Source organism: Manis javanica, chromosome 12 (genome assembly GCF_040802235.1).
Source record: "Manis javanica isolate MJ-LG chromosome 12, MJ_LKY, whole genome shotgun sequence".
In the NCBI taxonomy this organism is placed as follows: domain Eukaryota; kingdom Metazoa; phylum Chordata; class Mammalia; order Pholidota; family Manidae; genus Manis; species Manis javanica.
In genome coordinates this window covers 90188431-90212589 of record NC_133167.1, presented here as the reverse complement: position 1 = coordinate 90212589, position 24159 = coordinate 90188431, and the positions used below count along the sequence as shown (strand labels likewise).

The 24159-nt window shown below is 40.1% G+C and overlaps 1 protein-coding gene across 6 annotated transcripts in view; it reads left to right on the top strand.

The window, feature by feature from the left end:
* Positions 1–24159, top strand: part of NRG1 (neuregulin 1) — a 988266-nt gene that overhangs the window by 784193 nt on the left and 179914 nt on the right. The window contains exon 1 of one of the 6 annotated variants that reach the window (XM_073219028.1): positions 6251–6383. The exons of the other annotated variants lie outside the window; for them this stretch is intronic. Coding sequence (XP_073075129.1) covers positions 6284–6383 — 100 coding nt within the window. The 5' untranslated portion in view covers positions 6251–6283. Of the gene's footprint in view, positions 1–6250; positions 6384–24159 lie in introns of those variants that run through there. 6 annotated transcript variants of the gene reach the window in all.

Sequence of the window (24159 nt, the reverse complement as noted above, 5' to 3'; positions counted from 1 at the left end):
TGAAACTTGCAGAGGCAAAATAGGAAAAAATGTAATTATCCTTTCTGGGGTTTTAGCATTTTACAAAAGTTATTACCTCACCTCTTAAAGTATTGAGAGATTATACTTATTAGTCAAGATTTTAATTTTATGTGTTTGTTCTTGGAAAGGCTTATTTCAACAGAAGTTAACCCAAGTGTCATGCCTGGTATCATAATCATCATTATAACTTTAAAGTTTGGCCAATGAACTTAAGTATGCAAATACATGTGTATGCACAGTCTTATATGCATATGAGAGTAATTATGTTTATCCTCATTTACTCATCCATTAACAAAATGCATGCAATTGGCTATGATGAGACAGGCACAGTGCTAGAGATATAATATGAAACTTGAAATTGTCACAGTGTTTGCCTTCGGAGAGATTAATGCCCAGTGGGAACAGATAGTTGTTTAAAAAAATACAGAAACAATTATATAATAATAACAAACTGGAAGAAATGTTATGAAGGAGATACAAAGTGTGATAGGAGATTGAACCAGTTTCCAAAGGTAATGGAAAGGTTTTCCAAGCAACTCAATTCAAATGGAGCTTGAAAGGCAAGTGGCATTAGGCAAAGTGTAGTAGTTGTAGAAAAGTTCAGCAGAAGAAACAGCAAGTGCAAAGGCCCTGAGGCCCAAAAGAATGGCAAACTTTAGAGGCTTGTTGCAAAAAGGCCTCCTTGAATGAACTACAGAATGAGTGATGAAACACAATGAGATAAGGCTGGAGTTAGGCCCAGCCTAGCCTTTAAAGGCCATTAGATCTGATTCTGGGAAGCAAAGGGTGACTGAGTTAGATTTACATTTCAAAAAGAGTCCTCAGACTGCTATATTCTGCAAAATATTTTGAGGGATCAAGAGTCCAGGGATAAATCTTTGCTGTACTCAAAGCAAAGCTAAGCAAAGGGCTTGGATTTGGGTGGTATTAGGTGAAGAGGGATAAAAGGAGACTAATGTCAAAATGACAGGACTTGGGCATGGGCTGGATGCAGAAAAGGTGCCAAAGATGGCTGTCAGAGTGGGGAGTCACTGATAATGGAAAATGGTAATATCAGAACCAGGCTTTTTATATCCATCCTGTTCTATCTAAAATTCATTCCATGCAAAACTATTTAGTGCTCACTGGATGTAAAGTATGGCACTGAGGATTCTAAGGAATAGAAATATGAAAAAAGTGGAGGGAAGATATATAATCTCTGGCCTTTTATAGACTCACATTCAAATACAGATGATGTTTCTCATTCCCAAAACAGAAAAACAATAACTACACACCCACATGCATAAATATATCCACACACAGAAATACAGGTGTATACACACATGTATGTCTGTGTATGTGTGTGTGAATATATGTGTATATATAAATTTGAATTATTTGCATCACATACACATATGAATTAAATATATGGCTAGTGGATTGAGGAAGATAAAGATAATTAGCATGGAGGTGAGGAAGAGAAATTGAAACATTGCATGAGATGATGTTCTTAAAAGAAATGAAAATATTCAAAAACTATTAAGTCTTCCTTCCTGATTACAAGAGATTTATAACACCAGCCTATTTATCAAATAGAGTCCATAAAAAGAAATTAGGCACTAGTATTCAACCATATAATCCATTTTTAATCTATGATGTATCCCTACAATCATAAAAGTAACCATCATTAATAATGATAAATAATAACAGTCATCATTAGTGTGTAGTCATTTTTTAAAACCGTAGGAATATATAGAAAAACATAAACATAGATTTTATTTCCATGTTCATTTGAATGTTACCTTTTTCAAATTGTGGGGGGTGTTCTACACTCACAATTTTTGTAAACAAACTGACTCTTTTCCCAGCAGACAGAATAGAATTCATTAGTAGTTCTGTTAAATATCTGCCAAATGTTAGGGAGGACACCCTTTCCCACTTTCCCGCTGGTCAGGAGCCTTTTGTTTAACTGGACTTGCATGTTGATTCTGAGTCTAACTAAACACAGGACAGTTGCTAATGTGTGGATTCTTAAGGCTCCTTTCATCTCATTTTCCTCACAAGATAGTCTTTGCCTCATTCAGTTTTGCATGTATTTCTTTAGATTGCTTGTTAATGTCTCCAATTTTAGCCATAGCATTATCTACCTAATCACTCAGATAGCATGGAATTGTCCCTTACCATTACTGTAATTGTGCAGATGGTGGAATATGCTTGGAATCAACTAGAGGTGAATTTACCATGAAGCTCCTGAAGCTTACTCTTCAGGGGCCTCTCTCACCCAAGGGCCCATTGGACATTCTTGGATTTAAATTTGTATTTTTAATTTTGTGTTCTTTTCCTTTTAAAAGATGCCCCAAATTTTATGAGTTCCATTTGTAATATAAGAATTTGTTTGTATGCCTTTCTCACAATATTTTAGCTTTGTGAGATACAAGGCAATTTCTTTCTTTTCTTTTTTTTTTTCCTGTTTCTCTATTGTCTAGCATTTAGTTCAGTAAAGACTTGCTGAGTGAAGGAATTGAATACATCATGCACGTTTAGGCATTGTTTTGGAGCTCGTTCTGATAAGTGAGATTTTCTTTTGCATTCATGCATCTTTGTTAATGCCAACTTTGTTGCAGTCTTTAAAAAAGTAATCTTTATACAAATTATCTTAAGTTGTTCAATTTTTAGTAAGTTAAAAGAAGTATCTATTTACAGACTGCTAAATTAAATTCCCACTTCTATCAATATGCACAATATTTTGCAAAAATACAATCTTATCTTCCCATGCTTATATCCTTTCATTTTATTTATTTTTCTTTTTAAATTTTCTTGGAGTATTTTCCAAATGGGAACGACTGAGAGAAAGGGCATATTTGGCCATCTTAGGAGATTCTAAGAGTGCTTTAAAAGTTAAACCTAGCCAGAGAAAAAATGTTATGGCACATGACTTCATTTATTTTAAGCTGTCATTAATGTAAGATCTCCATTTTGTTTTTATTTCTTAAGTTGCTTATTTATAAATCACTATTTTTCAGGAGTTGACATATGTTGACAGATTGACATATGTTCCCTGAGAGCCTTTTATGATACAAATTCTAAGAGATGAACAATATACAACCAATTAGGAAAATTATACCATAAAGATACATCTTAATTTCTAAATTATACAATTGAGATTAATATTCTGGTTTTCAAGAAAGCAAAATATTCTTCCTCCTTTCTTCATCTCTTGTTCTGATAATTTCCAATGTTTTTTGAAAAGATGAAATAACACAAAATCATTTGCTACTTCCTGACCAGAGATGAGTAATTTAAGGACAATCTCCAACTATTGATAAATCTCATTGATGTTTTAACTATTGAAGAAACGGACTTTTACTTGGTTAATCTTTTAGTGAGGCATAAATAATGGAGAAATATAACCCCCTGAAAATTATTTTGGACTTTGTCCTGGATTTCCTGACAACTCAGCTGCAATTGACATCTAAAATATGACCCCAGAATCTCAACATAATCCTAGGAAGCCTTGTCATGCAACTGCCACTTCATCATCTTCCCTTAATGTGTTTTCAACACTTATCATGGTTTTTGTCATTTTTCTAATACATCGAACCAAGGAAAAACAATTATTGAATGTTCATTTATCTCCACCTCCCTCCCTTCAAACACATTCATTCCCCAGCCTAAGTATTTCCATAGAAATCCTGCTATTACTGAGAGACTGCCATGTTTTAATCACAAAGGTTCTGAAATATCAGCAGTCTTTTCTGTAGCTGTTCATGTTTAGTTTGGGGGAAAATGTCAACTGGTATGATAGAGTCGTTCAAATGGAAAATTATCACAAAACTGTAGGCTCTTCCATTATTTTCACTGAAATATTACTGTGATAAGGAAGTAATAAGTTTTGTGTTATGAACATTTAGATCAAAAACAAAAGTGATTTATTTATAGTATTTCCATCGGTATGGATTTTACTAATGGCTTCCGGTTTTATTTGGGAAGATCTGAAACTTTTTATTAATTCCCCAATCCATTTTGCTTTCTATATTCATCAATTCTAAACACAGTGATATATTTGATAACATGTAGCTGTTGTATACTAAGCCCTTACAAGGTCTCATATTCTGAAGATAAAGTACTTTTTAGAAAGGGCTCTTCCTTGCTGAATTCTGCTGTGTGCTTGTTGAGCAATGGCCCCTCCTGGGAAAGCAGAGCTATTTCAGACAACATTCAGACTCATTTTTACAGTAGACTGTGGGATATTATAGTGCCTTTTAGATACAGTCATAATCTTTCCCCTGATTTTGCTGTTTTCATGGCCCAGTACAATTTATATTTGGTATTTGTTGAAAGGTTATCAGAAGATATTTGGCCATCAAGCTTTTTCAAGATAAACAATGAAGACAATGCTGCTAAGATATCTCTTACACCCACCCAGTCTTATTACAAAGTAAACTAAATGAGAATAAAATTATTCTTATTTTAAGAAATATAAAAAATGAATGTTTTTGTCCCCCTCGCTTCCCACATACATAGCCAGGAGGCACTCTAGATTTCACTTTTATTTAAATAGCAGCAATTAGAAAAGTAGGGGAAAGGCTGTAGGAAGATAATGGTTCACTTGGTCCTAACTCCAGAGAATGGAAACAAAGGAGCAACTCACTTTTACAGGGGAGTGCATTTCACAGACGGATTGTTCATACTCACCCCACCTCACACAACACAAGCCCATCACTGTACATTAACACTCTCAGTTAGCCATCCCTGTGCTATACCTGCGAGTAATTTCTTGACAGGATTCTAGGTCATTCCGTGGTACGATGACTCTGGCCTTTAACTTCTGTCCTTTGCAGCAGGGTGCCAACGTTTTCTGATTTCACTGCTCTTCAGAATTCTCCACCAGAGGGAGGACAAGGGAAAGAGAAGCAGGTTTCACCAGCAGTTCTGAGGAAAGTTTGACTCCGGGAAAATGAGCATATGAATGAATGAAAGATCTCCACTCTACTGTGCCTCACGCTACCTCTGCCTATGTGCTTTGTCTCTCGGGACAACTCAGCGACTGACTCCCAGCTATTGCAGTAGTTTTTTTTTTTTTATTGCCTTTTTAACCGGAGTTTGATCAGTTGCTTTGAAAATTAATTTGTAGTGAGAGATACAGTTAGGACATCTCCTTTGAAGAGGCCATCGTATTATTAATTTTGGAAAAGACTAAGGATGAGCATTCTACCAGGCACGTCGTTAAACATAGGAAGGCAGGCACACACACATTCAAGGTACAGGTCCCCGAAGATGGTGCGATCGGCCCAACTTTAAGGTTCACCGAGCCCTTCCCGTGCACGCTGAAACCTCTCCCCCGCGGTTTACCTTTGCCCTCCGCGCCTGTGCGGTTTTTCATTAGAGAAAGAAAGGAGTGCGCCCCAAACTTTCAGGGAAAACAGCCAACACTCCTCTCCTCCCCAAGGTTCCAGAGCCCTAATTTGGGGGGCAGGTGTCAGGGTTCCACGCTTTTTCCTCCAATGGTTCTCGGCACTGAGGGGAGCGGACCGGCCCTTCGGGGCGCTGCCGGGCTGCGGGGAGCGCCAGGAGCCAGGGAGCCCCTGGGTCGCGCCCTCGCTCTCCGAATCTCCCTGGGGCCGCTGGGTGCGCAGCGGGCGGCCGCGGCGGCCGGCGCAGCTTCCAGCGACCCCTGTCGGGGGCTCCGGGCAGCGGCGGGGCGCACCGCCGCCCCCCGCCCGGCCGGGCTCGGGGAGGGAAAGGGGCTGCGCCCGGAGCGCCGAGCCAGGCTCCTCCCGGTGGCGTGTCCGCGCCTCGGGGTGGGGGTGTGGTGGGGACCAGGGAGGGGGCGAGGCCAGGGGAGGGTGAGAAGGAGGCGCCAGCCTCCAACCTGCGGGCGGGAGGTGGGTGGCTGTGGGGCAATTGAAAAAGAGCCGGCGAGGAGTTCCCCAAAAACTTGTGGGAAGTCGGGGCTCGCGCAGAGGCTAGGAGCGGAGCGGGCGGCACGGTGACGCTTCTCCCTCCTCGGCTGCGAGCGCGCCGGCCGGAGCCGACGGCGGCGGCCCCGAGGACCGGCCCGCGCGGCAGGACCAGCCCGACAGCGGCGGCTCCCGCCGGCCCCAGGTGCCCGGCCGCGCGCCGCTCCCCTCAGGCGGCAGGAGACGCCGCCGCCCGCACCCGGCGCTCGCTGTCCGCCTCGAGGGACAAACTTTCCCACACCCGGTTCCAGCCTCCAACCAAACTTGTCGCGCATCGCCTCCGTCGGGAGCCGTCCGCGTACAGCGTGCACCTCCCGGGCGAGATGTCCGAGCGCAAAGACGACCGAGGCAAGGGGAAGGGCAGGAAGAAGGACCGAGGCTCCGGCAAGAGGCCCGCGCTGCCGGCGGGCGGCGAGAGCCCAGGTGAGTGCGCGGCGCGGCCGGGGCTCCGGCGTCCCCGGCGTCCTCCTCCTCCTCCGCTGCCGTCGCCTCGCCCTCGCCCGCCGCGCCCTGCGCTCCCGGCGCCTGGCCCTGCGCCCCGGCGTCCGCCCTCCGCGGCGCCGCCCCTCACCTGCGCGCCGAGCCCCACCCGGGCGCCCGCAGCCGGCGCGCAGGGGGAGCGGCGGCAGCCCCGGCCCGCGTCCTCCGGGGTCCAGGTCGCGCGCCGCTCGCTGGCGCGGCCTTTTCCCAGCGCCTCGCCGCCGAGCCCAGCCCGGGGAGCCCGACCGGAGCGCGGGAGCGGCGGCCGGGTGCGCGGCGGACGGGCGCCGGGAGGGCTTTGCGCGGGCCGCGTCTGCCCTCTAGCGAGGGAAGCGGGAAGCGGTCTCCCCTCCGCGCGCCCGGCGTGCAGAGCGGGTGGTCGAGCGGGAGGCCGCGCGAGCCGCTGGTGCCGCGGTGTTGGGGGCCGAGGGGACGCGGTGTGGGGTCGCGGTGTGTGCTTACGTTCGCCCAGCTTCAACCCTGCGACAGGGCAACTCGCGTCCGCCGAGAGGGATTCCAGGGGGTCAGCGAGGCAGAGGAAAGCTAGCCCGGTGCCAGGAATCAGTCTGCTCCAAACAAGTTCTCAAACTTCCCGCTTAGCAGTTCTATTTTTCAGAACCTCTTTGATAAACACGGTTAATTTATGTTCCCTAGAGATGCCAGAAAGCAGAAAGTTTATCAGAATTTTTGGTTATGTAATAGAATGATAGGGCAGTTGAGGGCTTTCTACAGACAGATCTTGTCTTTGATAATCAGAACATGGCATGAATGACAATTTCACCTTAGATTTCCGTTAGAAGGCTGATGATGCTTTAGACATTGTCTTGGATAGAGGATGCAACCCAAATAAATAGTTGTTTGTGAGGGAGTGAAGATGCCTTAAAAAAAAAAAAAAAGAAAAAGCAGAGGTGTGAGAAGATAGAAGAGCTTTTTTTCCCTGCCTCTACAATTCCCAGTTAACATTGATCCAGATGCTTTGAGTCACTTAGAGCATCCCCCCAACACATTTTACAAAGCACTTCCGAGGAATCAATTTAACAGCACTTGGTAATACTGTGGCCGAAGAAGATAAGCAGAAGCATTTGCCTGTTCCTTGCAGGAAGAAAACAAGATTTGCCTAGTTCTCTTACTGGCATCACTGGTAGCATTTCTGAACCTGCTTTTTGGCAAAGATCTTAATCAGGTTTTGAGCAAAACAGAAATTGAACAGAGAGTAATTGTTTGGTCACTGACCATAACTCGGCATGCTTTTCAAATGAGATGTAGCTGATCAGATTCATGTTATTTACTTTTCACTAGCCCTCAAGAGGGTGTACTGTTAGTTTTCCTTACTTTTGCCCTATGTTGCCGAGCTACCGTACAGCATTGTTATTCAACAAGGTATGGAATGGGCAGCTGGATTGGCAACCTTCCTAAGTGACTTTCTCGACTGTCCTTTCCAAGGTCGTCATAGTAAATGGAAAGGACCTTGGCCCTAATCCAAACTGTAGAGCTATTTGTGGGGCCCTTCAGGTGTTCTCCTGTACTGCCCAGGAATGCTGTGCCTTCAGAAGTTTCTGTGGTTCTCTGTAGGTGGTCTGATGAATTCAGAAGGGGGCATTGGTTTGAAATTGCATCCCTTTTAGGTTACAGGTTTGCATTTTGTCAAGGGTTTGGAAAAGCGATGCCTTAACACAGCCATTTCAGATGAACTGGTAGCTCTGTGGGGGAAAGATTTAAGAGCAAGCAGGCATTTCTCTGTCTTGCAAATCTTATCTGCCAGTTAGGCAGCTGTGTTGTGACTTCCTGATGTTTCCTCTTCGAGTTGGAGAGCTTCCTCCGTGGCCCTCAGCCTGCCTCCCAGTCCCACGACTTTGTGATTCCCACTAAACAAGACAGATTGTCATCTTTCAGTGATATTCTCTCTACCGTCTTTCCGGAAGAATGGGGAGACCTTGGCTGTAGGTTGGTTTTTAGTGTATTTGTCTCTCTTTTCCATCAGGCTTGTCATCTTCAGGGAGGAACTTTTTACCTGCCTCCAGAGCATTTTGCACTTATTAAACCATGTAAACCATATAATAATATTTTGATTCAAAAAGAATGGCTGACTTGAAACCAGCTTTATAGAAAAGTGTGTGACATTAAGTAGTATTGCTTTGAAAGCAGTGTTTCTCTCCTTGTCATTTTCCTTGTAACGGTAAGTGCAAGTGTACAGTGTGCTTTTCCTTATCTTCAAGGAGTAAATAACGGATAGCCTTAATGGTCTGGGGGAGAAGCACACACTGCTGTTACAACCTTTTTCTCACTCTTTAGTTCTCAGGCATCCTCAGAGGAACCGTCCCTGGATACCATAAGTGTAATGTTGCCATGCCAGCCCAAATTAGGATTTCGGGGTGCACCCATCTCTTGAATAGCTCCCAGATTAGTGCCCTTTCATCCCAGGTTTCACCCCTTTCTTCAAACAGCTACTGAAACTGTATGTCCTAAATAACACACTTGCAAAAAAGCCCAGCCTCTCTATGGCTGTATAACATTACTTCATGACAGTCTGGGAAGATATAATCCTTAGATAACTCAGCCTCTCAGCCCCGCTGTGTGCTGTATTATATGCAGAAGCATAAACACATCTGTTGGAGGGAAATTTGCAGGCAAAAATGGATACTTTAACTTTTGTGTGACATGTGTGGCTGATATGTGATACATACATGGCTATGTTTCATAGCATCCACATTTTTATACAATTAACTAACCGTTGAATAGCACACTATTGGTGTTACAGATATCCAACAGAATTATCTATTCTATAATGATGGCTCTAATAGGTCCCAAGTTCTTGGGATCATTAATTCCTCTTCTTTGCTCAAAATAAGCAACCTCAGCAGAATGCTGGGCTTTGTAACATGGATCCGTGTACCAAGGGCCCTGTAACATCGTGGGCCTCCTAGATGCTGGACCTCCCATATCCAGGCTCTTCATATTGATTCAGCTCACCAAACATTTGCTGTTGAATCCTGAATTACAAAACCAGACCTTCTTTTTTTCTTGCAATGTAGTATTTGGCTTGAAGTTTCTTTTATGAATCTCTGTTTACTGATCTGTTTTTTCTTTCATTAAAACACTGCAAAGGATTCTTTTTTTTTTCTTTTCCTTTGAAATGATCTAGAGTAAATTCATTATTAAGCTTAACCCAGTTCTAGAACTGTTGGGTCTCCCTTCACTCCTGGCTGAGGAGACAGTTGTGTGTACAAGTGGTGGAAAATCCGAGAAACCTAGTATCTCAAATGGGTAGAAGTTGGAAGTTGTCCCTCTGCTTCCCGGATGACATCACCCACCTGTTTCATGAACTAAGTGGCTCCGCAGGCTGCAGTGCTTGTAAACATTCTTGGATATAAAGTGCCCTGTCACTAACAGGGCGGCATGTGTTTACAGAACAGGAGGAATGTCCAGCCGTGATCTGTTTCAACCTGGTTACTTGTGACCCCTTATCTTATGTAATTATTGAAGACATTAAATATTATTTATAGATTTAGATAGGATTCATTTTGAAGAATTATTCTGAAGCAGAAAGAACACAAGAAACTTGGGTTACTAATTCTCATATCTGCAGAATGACTGATTAATACTGTTGGAGGAATGAGGAGAGAAAAAATATATATGTAATCAGAAAATTTTGAACCAGTAATGAAAACAGTGAATTCCTTACTACATGCCAGGCACTATGCTAGACACTTTTGTATTTACTAATAAGGGAGCTACTATTTTTATCAAGTATCTTATCATGTCTTGGGTAGTCTAACAAATGCTTTGCTTATTGTATCATCTGTCCTTTAGGAAGTATGAAAATGTTTCACCACTAGCAGCGAGATGCCTCATTCTTAGTTCCACAGCCAGATTGCCTGGGTTTAAATCTTAGTTCTACTGCTCCTTAATTGTATAGTCATGGGAAAGTTACTACTCTCTCTATGCCTAGATGTCCTTATTTGTAAAATTGGGATAATAATAATGTAATTATAATCATGAAGTTGTTACGAGGTTTAAACAAGATCATCAATGGAAGCGTTCTGAGCATTGCCATACATGTTAGCTTCCCAGTTAATGTTAGCTCTGTTTAAAAAATTATTAAGAAACAAATCATCCATTTCTTTGCAAAGATTATCTGATATAATTTTCAGAATTTACCTTTTATGGTAAAAAATAATGCAAAGCTGGCCTTAGGTTAGAGTAAGTATAAATATTAGTATCTACTACCTGTAAATGTAGGGAAAAGTGAATATGTATGTCAAGTACCATAATGATACATATATATTATGAAAACCATCCTGAGTTCAGTCTAAATATTGAAAGTAAAGTGAGGTGTCACATAGTTTTTATCTCTGGCAGAAAAATGTTGAGGTTTCAAACTATGAGAAGATTTTGAAACATGACTCCTTCCTGGCAACACTTAAAAGTTGATGCTCAAACTTCAGTATTATATAAACTACATAATCTTCTCTCTGGGGACTAGTACAAATTGCCGCAATTGAAAAGGAAAGTGTGTATGAACATGCTTTTTGTTATCTTGTTTATCAAGTGTAACAGCATATTGCCAGTGAGGTGCACAGAATTGAGTGCAGGTGTTTCTAACTGTAAACAAAATAATAAACATAATAAATCTATATTTCTATTTTCTTTCCTCCCCCTCCTAGCTAAAATGGCTATATGCAGTGTTTAGAGTTCTAGCAGTGTGATTCTTATTAAATCACTGCTTTTTTAGCATTCTCAAAGCAGCAAGTTAGTTGGACTTCAAAGTGCGGATAGTTTATTTGGTCTGTGATGACAAAGAAAAGCACACCAAGTGTCCAGATTTTGGGTGAATGATTTTATTTGCTCAAAGAAGCAAATAAATGGACTTACCATATTTTAGAGCTCTCCTCTTAAGAAGCAGGAAATACACACACAAAAAAAATTTAGGTCAGAAAGTATTAGCTAAAAAACTGATTTGTTTTAACCAGAGGGAAAATAATATCTATTAAGTACACTATTAAGTACATAAAATGAAATTTCCCCAAAGAAACAAGTAAGGTTTTGGGTTCATTCTGGTCCAACCTGTGTCTGCATGTGTGTATGTGTGTGTCCTGTGCAGGAGTTTTAATAGATTAAGAAAATGCCAGCTACCAAAATGCCAATAGATGTCAGTGTTTGTTGCTTTAGAAAAAATGAGGTGTTAGAAAATAAGAGATGGCTTAATTTATTCTCAGTTTTAATAAGCATAAAACTGGATACTGTGAAAAATTTGATAATTAATAGTCCCCCATATACCCTTGCTTATTTACATTTGTGAACAAAAGTATCATACTTCCACATCCCTCTCTTCTAAATATTAAATGAGGCCTTTGCAATAAATTCCCCCAAAGAATTCAGAATGGAGGCTGAAAATGCACTACTCGGTGCATTCCTTTTTTAAAAAAGTTAAGAAGCACTTACTAGAGAATGTTATTCCACCTTGCATTTATTTTGCATTTTCAAGCTATAAATTATGCATGTTTCTTGGGTCACCTTGATTAAGGTTGAACAAGTGCATTTTTGAGTCCAGCTGAAGTGATGACCTGCAGAGTTCAGCCTCTGGAAGGAAAGAAATGATCAGAATTATCTGCTGTCTACGTCTTACCAGTGTCACCTTTCTGTGGCCTCCAGAGGGTGCTCCAATCACACTGCTATTCCCTAAAGAATGCCTCCATTTTTTTCTGAAGTTGCTTCGATATTCTGGGCAATCTATGGGGAAGAATAGGGTTCTGATTTCATCAAAGTTAGCTGCCTCGTCTTACTATGCTGATGGACAGTGACTGCAGTGGGGTTGGGGGCGGTGCTTGATAATATGGGTGAATGTTGAAACCATGATGTTGCTCATGTGAAACCTTTGTAAGACTTGTTTATTTAAAAATATATAAATAAATAGGTGGCAAAAGGTGGGAAAAAAAAGTTAGCTGCCTCAACAAGAGTTTGTTTTCCCGCTAGATCAATTAGCCAAATTCACGAGGAATTCTGAATTAGAACATTCTGATGATGATGCAGTTGTCAACTTGCAAGGGGATGTCTGTGAAATTAATTTTAACCAAGAGCATTTACCCAAAGAACCTAACATCTTATAAGCACCTTTCACTGGCTCCTAACAGCAGTTCCTTTTGACTAGTTCAGTACCCACCAAGAGATTTAGTCATATTTTAAGTTTCTCTGTGACATTGGAAAATGATGTGCGAAAGCATCAACATTGAACGAAGGCTCTTTCCTAACATGTTTGCTCTCATTTCTTCACAGTTTCCTCAAATCCTGGCTAAAATGTTTAAGAACCCTACTTTGAGTTACACTGTTCTGAAAGTAGGTTTGAATGACTAGATCTTTTGGGTCACGGGCTAATACTGAGATCTGTCATGTCTTTCCTGTTATTTGCTTGTGATTGATTCCCCCTGCCCTTGTCATCTTTATCATGAGGTACTCCCATTGTATTCCTCCTTTCCTCTTCTTAAAGTGCAATATTCTTAACATTGTCTCTTGGGAGGTAGCTTTTGTCTTGACACAGTGTCGCAAACCTTTTCATTCCATAGCTTCCTGTCAGGCAGGCAGCTGGCCCCCCTAGGCAGATGTTGAGTTTTAGTTTCAATGATGTGAGAGTAGGGAATGTTTTACTAGGTTGAGCCATATGAAATTGTCAATTTGGATGGTCATACATGACTGACTATTAAAAGTGTCATACAGTTTAGCCTAATACTTGGACCATGTTTGGTAGTCAGACTTTATGTTTTCATGTTGTTTTAAATAACGTAGCAATAGCAACTGAAAAAGTTGATAGATAGTGGTAGTTAATGAGGTTGAAGTAACTTATAAAAGGAATCTAGGCTAGGAAATCATTGAACAGTGGCATTTTCTCTAATAAATAGATCAGGTCATATGATACCCATATAAAATGAATTCATCATAAGGTTAGAATGCCAGGGCAACTAGAAATTTTCCCTTGGAGAATTAAGTAGTACATTCTACCACGACATAGAACTTAAATTTTTACTTGACCTGTTAGCAGCTGTTTTCATGCTTTATCTTAGCCATCATATTTCTACAGAGATTACAGAGATGTGAGTAGGAAATACTGGTGAATAGTGAATAACTCTGGTTTTATTTTATGAAATAATATGAAAAAAATCTAAACTCAGTTTCACAGCACTATATCAACTCAATTTTTCTAGTAGTTTAAATAAGTGTTCAGTTAGAAGAGGATCGGTAACTTACTCTAATAGTTGATGTAGTCTGCTGCCAGATAAAGGAAATGGTTTTGGACACAGCACACTGCAGTTCTGTGCCTACAATGTGGACCTTTGCATTCCATTCACATGATTTGAAAAAATGTGTATGCATAAAAAAATGTTTTCCTGGACTTTCCTATTCCCGCCCCCTCCACCGCTCCAAACTTGGAAAGTTTACTTTCCAGTTATGCGTTTATACTCTATGAAGGGTTACAGATAGCTAAACAAAAGGGTGGTTTTGTATATTCATGTGCTATGTGAATGTAAAGTAGGAAGGCTTTTTTGGATGGAGGCCAATGTCATATCTATCTGTAGTCTCAATTAGGGTTGAGCTGACACTAAAACCCAAGCCTGTGTGGTCAGCAGCTCAGTGAAACCCAAATGAACATTTTAACTCATCATTGTGATGATTCTTTTATCTTCTCTCCTAACCCCCTTGGGTAAAGTACAAAGCATGGATGACATCTTGAATTTTCATTTACATATCCTACAGGGGATGGGATGAAGCAAAACCCCCCTAAAAAGAAGATAACTGAGCTCAGGTCGTCCCTGGCGTGGCCCTACTTGTGACACTTTAATCCAGTCGTCTGCAAGCCAGCAGTATCCTGACTTTGGACACCACTCCAGAACTGAGCGATATTTTGCCTTCTCCCAAATTATCTGATCTATTTGCCTTAAGAAATGAAAAGAACCCTTTTCTGAATGTGGCCACTAGAGAGGACTATCAGCTCTGTTTTTTCCTGTCTAGCAGGTCACATGAGAATTCTAATATCTAAACATTGCGCAATTCAGAACATATCAACATGAAAATTTGACTTTGAGGCGCACCACGTAGAGGTTTCTGTGACACTCGAATGGTGATCTGGCTTCACAACTGCTGCGTTCCTTCCAGGGTTGAAGAGTCACTGGTTTAGTTTTAGAGTAGTGGTGGAGAGGTAAGGCTCTGGCTCTGACCTTGGTCTGACTGCACAGATGCGAGCCCTGGCTGCGCCACCTCCCACTAGCATAATTCTGACAGCGACCTAAACTTCCTAAGCCTCAGTTTCCATATGTAGACATTGTGGAAAATAATATTATGTAGTTAATGTGGTCAACCTAAGGAGTAGTGTTCAGTATTGTGCTGGGTACAGAGTAAGGACTGAATGATTGATTTTATTATTGGGTTTAAATATTAATAAAATCTAGGGATTTTTTTCAGTGTTTGTTCATCTATGGTATCTTCTTGCTGTGTGTGTCTATATCAATGTCATCTGAATTTTAAGCCCTTAGAAGATAACATTATGGATACTGTACATCTTTTCACAGGGTCTTATACACAGAGATTTTTTTGTAAATAATTATCATGTTGTTGGTGATACATACCAAGTATTTATTTGACATGAGACATTGGTGTGATTTGGATGTCAAATATATAACACATTTATAAAAAGATGAGCTGGATATTCTTGCCCTGAGGTTTAGCTTGAACTTCAGTCTATAGATAAACTCATTTTGGGGAATGGAGGAGGTGGAGGAATGTGGTGATATTTTAACAGTTTGGCCCAATAATAGGTTATTTGTACTTGTACAGTATTTTAAATAATACCCCCACACACACACACCTTTAATCCTTTAATACATATGCCAGTTCGTTCTTTTGATGTATCTTTCCCATTCCTTATCCCCCATGTCTTGATGGCTAAGGGTATCTAAGGGATGATATAGACAGTCTTGCTTATAGTGCTTCATAGAGTGCTTTATGTATAGTTATTTATAGAATAAATGAGTGAGGATCACTTTTCTTTATGTACTTATTGACTGTTTTGTTTCTTGAGCTACAAGAACAAGTAATTATAGTTTATGAATTGATTTAATTGCAGCATATTGTGTTGTGAGGTATAATAAGTTCATTGCCTGACAAAATTTTTCAGTTGTATATTAAGTAGACATTAATATTGTGTGTGTGTATATATATATATATATATATTCTTCTGGCATTTCTCTCTTCTCTGCCAACAGAGTGACAGTATTTGTGTTAAGCACAATATTCCATTGTTTAAAATTGTAGTATTCTCTACATTCTCCACTTTTAGGTTGTTTTTAAATGAATAAAAAGGGGAGCCATGAAATGGTAGATTTTGATAAACAGTTATAATAGCAGTAATGTTGAATATAATTGTAATCTATTTCTGAGAAAAATATTGAAGGTTGATACATTACTCCCAGAAGAATTAGTTTGAATAGAGAGAATAGATTGTGATTATAATTTGTTTTAGTGAGGTCACCTTGCTGTATACTTGAAATTTTCCCTTGAGGGGTCATAGGGGGGACCTGCTCATGCATTATTCCATTTTGGGAAAGAGTTATACATACAGGAATTCCGGAAATGAACTGGTGGGTTTCTCAAGAGAAAACCAATCATTTTGAATACTGAGTTGAATGGAAAATAAAATACACAATTTTCCATATATTAAATTGAATAGAAATGGGAAACTTAGGTCTTATGAGTTGTTCTTTGTTTTTGGGGTTTCTTTTATTTTTACATATGGTCTCTTGTGTGGGTTTTCTGTTGCCCTTAACCTGATGGGAAGGAAAAATGTTCATAGAAATAGTTATTTTATCTATTTTGATATTTGGGAAGAAGCCTTAGTGTTGAGATGTTGTATACATTACTTACACCCCATCAGAAAGAACCCTGATCCACTTCAGGAAGGCAGGTAAGACAAAGGCCATTCTTTACCTTCCCCCAGGAATTAACAGAAACTAAGGGGCAGTGAGTACGGTCCCCGAAGACCTCTATGGAGTCTCCTCTCGGATCATGTCTACACCAGACTCCTTCTAGCAAGAGAGCCTTTAAACTGGACTGTGCACAGGGAATATATGTCACCACTTACAATATGCTACTGATGACAGGAAAAGAATTTCACAAAGCTCAGTGAAAGTCCTCCATTTGAATTTGGTGACTGCAGTCCCACTGTTTAAGGTCAAGACATGTTTCAGTGCTTCCCTCCATAGAATGTAGGTTTAATTTCATTCTACCTCTCGAAAGCATGAGGAAAAGGCAGGGCACAGCCATGTTCATGCTCTGCCCTGAGCACACCAGTTGGAGAATAAAACCCTCTGTAGCCAGAGGAGTGGTAGCAGCTGTCTAGGGATCTCGACATATCTGTTTGGGAAAGTTCAAGGCGCCTCTGCTTCTGACATTGTAGGATTCCATGAGAGAGGCAACTGTAGAAGATTTGAATGCTCTTATTGTCATTTTAGTTACATGATTTGAAACTTACTGCTGACCTTAATGCAGAATGCCCTCTTGGGGTTTGTTCCCCTGAAACTCATCAGCAGCTGGATGGCACAGCTTCTGAATGCTGCTGTTGCTCATGAGCAAGATAAGTTACTACTGTTTTCAGGAGAACAATTTATTCAACCAAGAATGGTCTTAGAATTCCTCCATGAACTCACAGAAAGAAACAAACCTTTGGAAGATTCACAATGTTTTGCTAGTGTTAGTGTGTCAGTTCACTCTAAAATACATGAAAAATATTCCCTATTCAGAACTTAGAAGAATCTAGTTTTTGATGGTGATACAGCAATTCTTTGTGGAAAACTCACTTGACAAATTAAGCAAATAATGGACATCCTTTGAATTGTCATGATCCATGGTACATTTGTAACTAAAAGCCTTTTATTTTAGTAATGACTAATGGTTTCATGGGAAAAGTCACCCGATTTCTGCTCACTTGAGGAAATAAGAAATGGGACGTGACCAGGTGGATATACACACGCAATGTTCTGAATACTAACTTACACATTGCCTGAATATGTGGTTATATGCTTTCTATAGGTACAGACTTTTCAGTTACTTTCAAAAAGTATTAAATAATTATACTTAAAATTGACTAGAGCTACCTTCTAAATGGTCAGATAGGTTTACTTTTTATAAGATGACTTTTGTGATTACTAGTTCTATAAATGATATTTCAGGAGTTGGCATAAATGCTGAGCCATTAAACTACAAAGCCATTGGCAAATGCATGTAAATATGTAACATTTTATATTCTTTATTTTCTATAATACAGAAAATATACTTGAAGTATTTTATTTCTCTGAATATTTTGTTAAGTTGGGTATTTTATTGATTTTCAATTTACCCCTTTTTTGTTTGTAGGACAGGGTTCAAAGCAGTCTCAAATCTATTTTGAGCATTTTATTTTGTTATTTATGTGTTTTAGTTTTGAGAAAATAAACCATTGTCCTCACCCAGAGGAACTTTAAATTGAGTGGTCATGGATGCACATTATAGCATTTCACATCTGTAGACTGTGAACTCCCAAGGTCACATGTGTCTTGGGCATTATCATATCACCATGGGCCAGCACAGTGCTAAGACCACAGTCATTGCTCTTAAGCATTTATGCAATGATTAAATGAATGAGGGAGTATTACTAATTTGTTAAAACAATGAGTGATGGGAGTTTATGGGTAGCAGTTTAGTTATTATGTTACCATCAATTATTATGTTACTATTAGTCACTATATGAATCACCATTACCAGTGATTCATGGATATGTTCCTAAATTGACTGTTACTTTTTGGTTTAAATTTGCACAATTTATTTTAAAGCTCTCAGTATGTAATAACCAGTGCTTAAATATACAGAATAATGAATAGGAATTAGACATTTGTTCAGTCTACAGTTTTTGCTGTCCTAAAATGTTTTTGTTACATTTTCTCCTAAATACACAGAGGCAGTTAAGAAAGGAATTAAACTGATGCAGTTTAATGAGTTAATATTTGTAAATACTTGGACCATTGCCTGGAACCTAATGTTTGGTATGTTAAGAGTTTATTATATACAGCATATCAGTCCTAGCATTTGAATCCAGGCGTTGCAGGGTAAGGATTTAAATTAGTATGATGTTATACCTTCAAATATATATTGACCCTGTATGTGATTCAACTTCACTTCTGTAATACTTTTGGTATTATTAAGCTTCCAGGTAAGAAAGATGTATATCTGTGCCATAAAATAGCAGCTATGGGTACATAACTGATAGGATTGTAATTATTTTGAGGGTGGCAGTGAATTTAAATCAGTCAAACCTTTATATCTATTTGTTCCTTGTTACAGTATCTTATAGCCAAGCATGTTCACTGAATATTGACTGACAAGCTGACCAGTAAAGTAAGTGTTCCTAATGTCATAACTGGAAGAGGAAGGTAATGTGTGTGTGTGTGTGTGTGTGTGTGTGTTTGTAAATTATGTTGTATGGGCATGAGGGTCTCAGTGCTCTGAAGTTTGTTAGCACTGATACTTTAATACAAGAGGCCCTACCAACAAGAAAGATTTCTGTGGGCTGTCTGGATATTCTTTGTAGAAATTATGTCCATGCAAAAAAGAGTTGTGAACACTTGTGCCTTGACAGCTACTCTGAGATCACTTGCATGTGTGAACCACTTACCAGTCACTGATCACAGCGACATTTTATCACTCACAACCTGAATTCTCTTTGACCCAGAGACTTAGGGGTCAAAGGCCTCCTACTCCATTATTGAATTTCCAGAGTAGAAGTTCAGTGTGCATTAGGACAATTATTTATGTTTGTTTATTTAGCTTTCTGGGGGTGGGGGGTGGGGTTAATAGGAATGAGAGATATAGTTGTTATTCTTCCCCCACTTATAGGATTGTTATTTAGCCCAACCCTTTATCTATAGGATCTGGGTAACATCCTAAAAGAAAGGAAGGCCCCAGGACTCAGCACACTGAGGTTTTGTCTGGGCCTCTCATGGAGTTTCCTAAAGGTTACCGGGAACTGTCATCCAACCTGAGCTTCACAGAAGAATGACACTCTACAGGTTGTAGCAGGAAGGAGCTTTGCCTCAAGGAAAACACAGATCCTTTGAGGGTGGTAGAAACTCATAAAATTCGCTGATTCATATTCAGCTGGCCACATTAAAAAAGGACTAAAATAGTGGCTAGAAAGGAACTGAAGATTTCATTTGGAGCCCATCCGAGGATCTGGGAGGACGAAACACTGTTGGTTGCCAGCCTGTCACAGATTGAAAGGTTCCTCCGGTCATAACCGGGAAGCACTGCTAGGCCAGGGCTGAGAGGGCTGGAGGGTGAACGCCTGGCCTCATGGGTGTGTGAGTGTGAGTGTGAGTGTGTGTGTTTGAGCCTATACAAGTGTATAATCAGAGTCATCTTTTAGGAGCAGGGAAGCAGGAGCCATGGTAAAGGAGAACCAGGGTGGTGATGTGGAAAGGGCCCTGTTCAGGCAGGCAGTCAAGAGAGAGGAGCACTAAATTCATAAGGTTTTGGCCATCACTTACAATGTCTGGGCTTTATGTCTTTATCAATAATTAAGAAGCTTTATTTAAATGAAGTGTGAAAAAGAAAACTATAATGCAGAGTCTGTATGTTATAAGTCAGTGGTCTCTGCAAGGCTATCCTGCAAAATTTTGCATAATACTTTGCTGGTGCATTTTCACTCAGGCTTCAGTAGTGAATACCCTTTCAGAAAGCCTGTGAGACTAAAAAAAATAATAGTCCTGTAAGGTCTAGGTAAATAGCAAATGGGTTTTATGTAGGAAACAGTTTATCTTCTATAGAACAATTTTTGGTGCATGCACTGGTAATGTGGCTAATTTATCTTAGCAAACACTGAGATTTGCTTAGGTATGTGAATTACTTAGTGAAAATATAGAACATGAAAATAAATATAATTATAAATCACTAGCACAGAGGGCTTTTATATGAAATTCCCAATAATACCTAAAACACTGGGTGATCTCTCACATACCCTTAACTTAGTCATTTCTTATAAGCATATAACACAGTTAAAGTTATAGGATGTAACCCTTACTGAGGACCAGAAATATATGTGAAGCAGTAAAAAATGCAAACTGGAAAGAGGCTTTTAAGAGATTCTTGACATATTTGTTTTGAGAAATTATAACATTATGTAATGTTTTTTCTCAGTGGTTTATTTTTCTAATTTAGTCTTGGTCCTTCACCATCCTTAACTGTCTATAGAAGCTACACCATTTAATTTTTGGTACAAACTCTGTTTTCCAGAAGCGGTCTCCTACACTAAAATTCTCAAGAAGTATTTCTTAACCTCTGCTGATCATCTTAAGAATTAGAATATTGTTAATTTATGATACCATATTTTTTCTCTGTGGAAAGTCTGAATCTCCAGCCAGCTATTAACCAAAAGGATACCTCTTAAACATTCCCAAGTTTATCTTTTCTCCTCTAATAAAGCAAGTATTTTATTAGAAAAGCCACGAGCTGCATTTGAAGTGAAGTGGATTAAGCAGCTGTGATTGGGAACATGTATGATAAGTCATTTTGATTGCCTTTTTAACATCAGAATCACTGAGTCCCATACATAGAAATGTAAAACACTCTCTGACATTTCACAGTTGAAATTAAAGATTTATCGATAAGATATAGAGGACAAATAAAAACTTGAGGAGTATGTGAAAGAAAGGTTTATTTCCCAAAAACTTAATGTAAAAGAAAAAATTCTTTGCTGGGGACCTTGAGATATATTAAAGTCTATCATCTAGAGGTCCACCTATTACCAAGAAAGAATCAATTCTACTTATTCTCCCTTTCTTTGTGGCACAGCTCCAGGAAGGTATTTTAATTGATTCATGGGAAGATTTTTGACACAGACAAAACTTAGAAACCAAGCACCATTATTTCTAGTACAGTGGCTATACCACGTTATTGGGTAATAAAGCTAAAAGCTGCCAAATATTTCAGAATTATTTTCAGATATTTACATCCTCTTCATTCCCATTACCTTGAGGGTGAGTTTAGAGAAAGGTCTTAGCATGCAATTATGGTTTTAGATAAAACATACAGTTGGGTCTAAAGCCAAGAAGCAGCTAGTTGTCAGCGCACTTAATTAATCCAGAACTGTTGAGAAGTCAGTTGTCTGTCTTACTGCCACTTCTTCAAAGGTAACCTGCTGTTCCTCTCAGGCTGCTTTTAAGATTTTGTCTTTTTTTTTTTCCTTTTCCAGTTTCACTGTGATGTACTTTGGTACAGGTTCCTTTTGTATTTATCCTGCTTAGATTCATCAGACTTCTTTGAACAGAATGCCTTTCTCCCATTCTCTTCCTGTCTTCTGGAGCTTTAATTGAAAGTATGTTGGACCTTCTCACTGAAATCACTGGTCCTTTTTTCTCTCTTTCAGAGTTCCCACTATTGGTCTCACTCTGCTGCCACATTTGTTATGATCTGTCTTCCACTTCAGTCATTGTCTCTTCTGCCATATACAGGCTGCTGCTAAGACCATCCATTTAGCTTTTCATTTCAGTTCCTGTGGGGGGGGGGGTGCTGTTTTTTGTTTTCTGTTTTTTGTTTTCATTGCTAGCCATTTCCTTTGGTCTCTTTTCAAGTCTTCTATGTTGTACTTCATATTTTTCTGGTCCCTGAAGATAGTTTCAGGTTTGTTATTTATGTATTGTAGCAGAGGAAGCATACTTATGTCATCACTCCTACGTGGTGGTTTCAACAGATGCTGGTTCTCACTTAGTGTCCTGATTTTTTTGTTTTGTTTGGTGTGTGCTGGGTTGTCTCTGACTCTGTGCTGGTTCTTGACCAGGAAAAAAGATCTGTGGCATTTCTCAAGGCATAAGGTGCCAGTGCATGCATGTCGAGAAGGTTTGTGCTCGTTCCTGCTGGGTACCCGGGGCCCTGCCCAGGTTCATGGTGCAAGGATCCAGGGCTTCAGGAGCCTGTCTTTAGCCTCAACTTCCCCTTCCTGCTTCACTCAGGGTCAAGACAATGCCCCCTAGTTCTCTAGGGCTCGAGAATGGGGAAGTTTTCTTTGGTCATCTGTGGGTGCAGTTTTTCAGGGTTTGCTATAGGTATAGCCCTGTGAAGTCCCAGCTTAATATGGAGATGGTCTACCATGAGATTCCCCACTTTGGGCAGGCCCTGGGCCTTGACTTCGGTTACCCACCTCGAGTTGGGCACATGCACTTAAAGAAAATGTGGTTGTATTGTCCAGGTATTTTGCTTATATTTCTGAGTTCAAGAATTTCCTTGGAATGTCTTGAAAGTGTCCTATTTTGTCCAATCCTCTCAAGGTGCTATTTTTTATACCTAAGCCAGCATTTTTAGTTGTTTGCAGCAGAAGGTAACTGTGACAACTTGCCCTCCATTACTGAAAGAGGAAGTCATTAATCAAGGAGAAACTAAAAATTAGAGCAGTATTAATGCCTCACAAGAGATTTGTTGACCTGAAAAGTCCCCTAGATAGGGGTTTTCAGAAGGTAACATTTTGAGGATGAATTCACTAGTTTTGTTGACCTTTAGGATCTATGTAAGATTATATCTGGTCACTTCTCAGTTAAGGAGATCGCTAAGAAATTCCTGGAGTGGAGGTAGGGGTGGACTTTATAAACCAAAAGGTCAGTGGGTCAGTCCTGAGAGTCTCTATGAAATAGAAGAAAATCAGATGAGGTAGAAATATCACTGAACCTAATTAGCTATGCTTGCTACTAAGTTTCCGTGAGAAGGGGCAACACTTTGCCAAAAAAAGAATCAAATTAAAAAAAAATCCTTCTGATATACTCTAATCCTTAGTCTTCAAGAGAAAAACTTTGAGAGGTTAGGTGACTGGACCAAGGTCCCACAGCCAGGACGGCCTGGTAGCCTGTCCCCCGGTGCCACTGGATGTCTGTATAGGTGATCCTAGAGCTTCACTTTCTGCCTTGAAAGAGACTTCAAAACTTCATGTGTTCCTCACTTCTGTTTGTGATAAACCCTTGTTGTTTGTTGTCGTAGCACTGGGAAGTTGCTGATACTTCCCTTCAGTGGTACCTGCCCCAGGCCACCACCAAAGAGCGCGCCCTGTAAAGTTCCTGAGGTGTGTGCCTTGCCTAGACCAATGACAGAAGTAAGCAGGCATCTTTGCCTTGAGTGTCAGTTGAAGAAATTGTTATTACCCTTGAATTGCAAGGTGTGCTCTCACCACTGTTCGAGTTGTAGGCGGAGAAGTAGAGGTGACACGAATGAAGGGAAGGTGGGACAAAGAACAGTTGTAGGAGGTGGGGAAGTGACTAGATCCTGGCAGTCACACTTGGCAGGTCAAGGGTGAGATTTAGCCTGAGATTTGGACTATATCCTGGGCTAGCAAAGTAGTGTTAAAATCAACTCCATGTGTTTCTGTTGTTCTTAATGCCTAAGTATTATTAAAGCAAAAAATAATGTGTTTTAGGATATGAAAGGGAGAGAAGTGGTCACTGGAGGAAACTGGTCACTAACTGCTTGGGAATCACTTATTTTAATAGAGCTGTTCTCCCTTGATAATTGCTCCTGTGTGTTTAAAATACACCGTAAATCTCCAAATGCTTGTTTCAATAGTAAAGTTTCCTCCAAGTGAGCTGTTATCATTTTGTCTTCAAGAGAATGCTAACTCAGTGAAACTCTTTGAGCTGTATGTGCTCTATGCTGTGGAATTTGCACT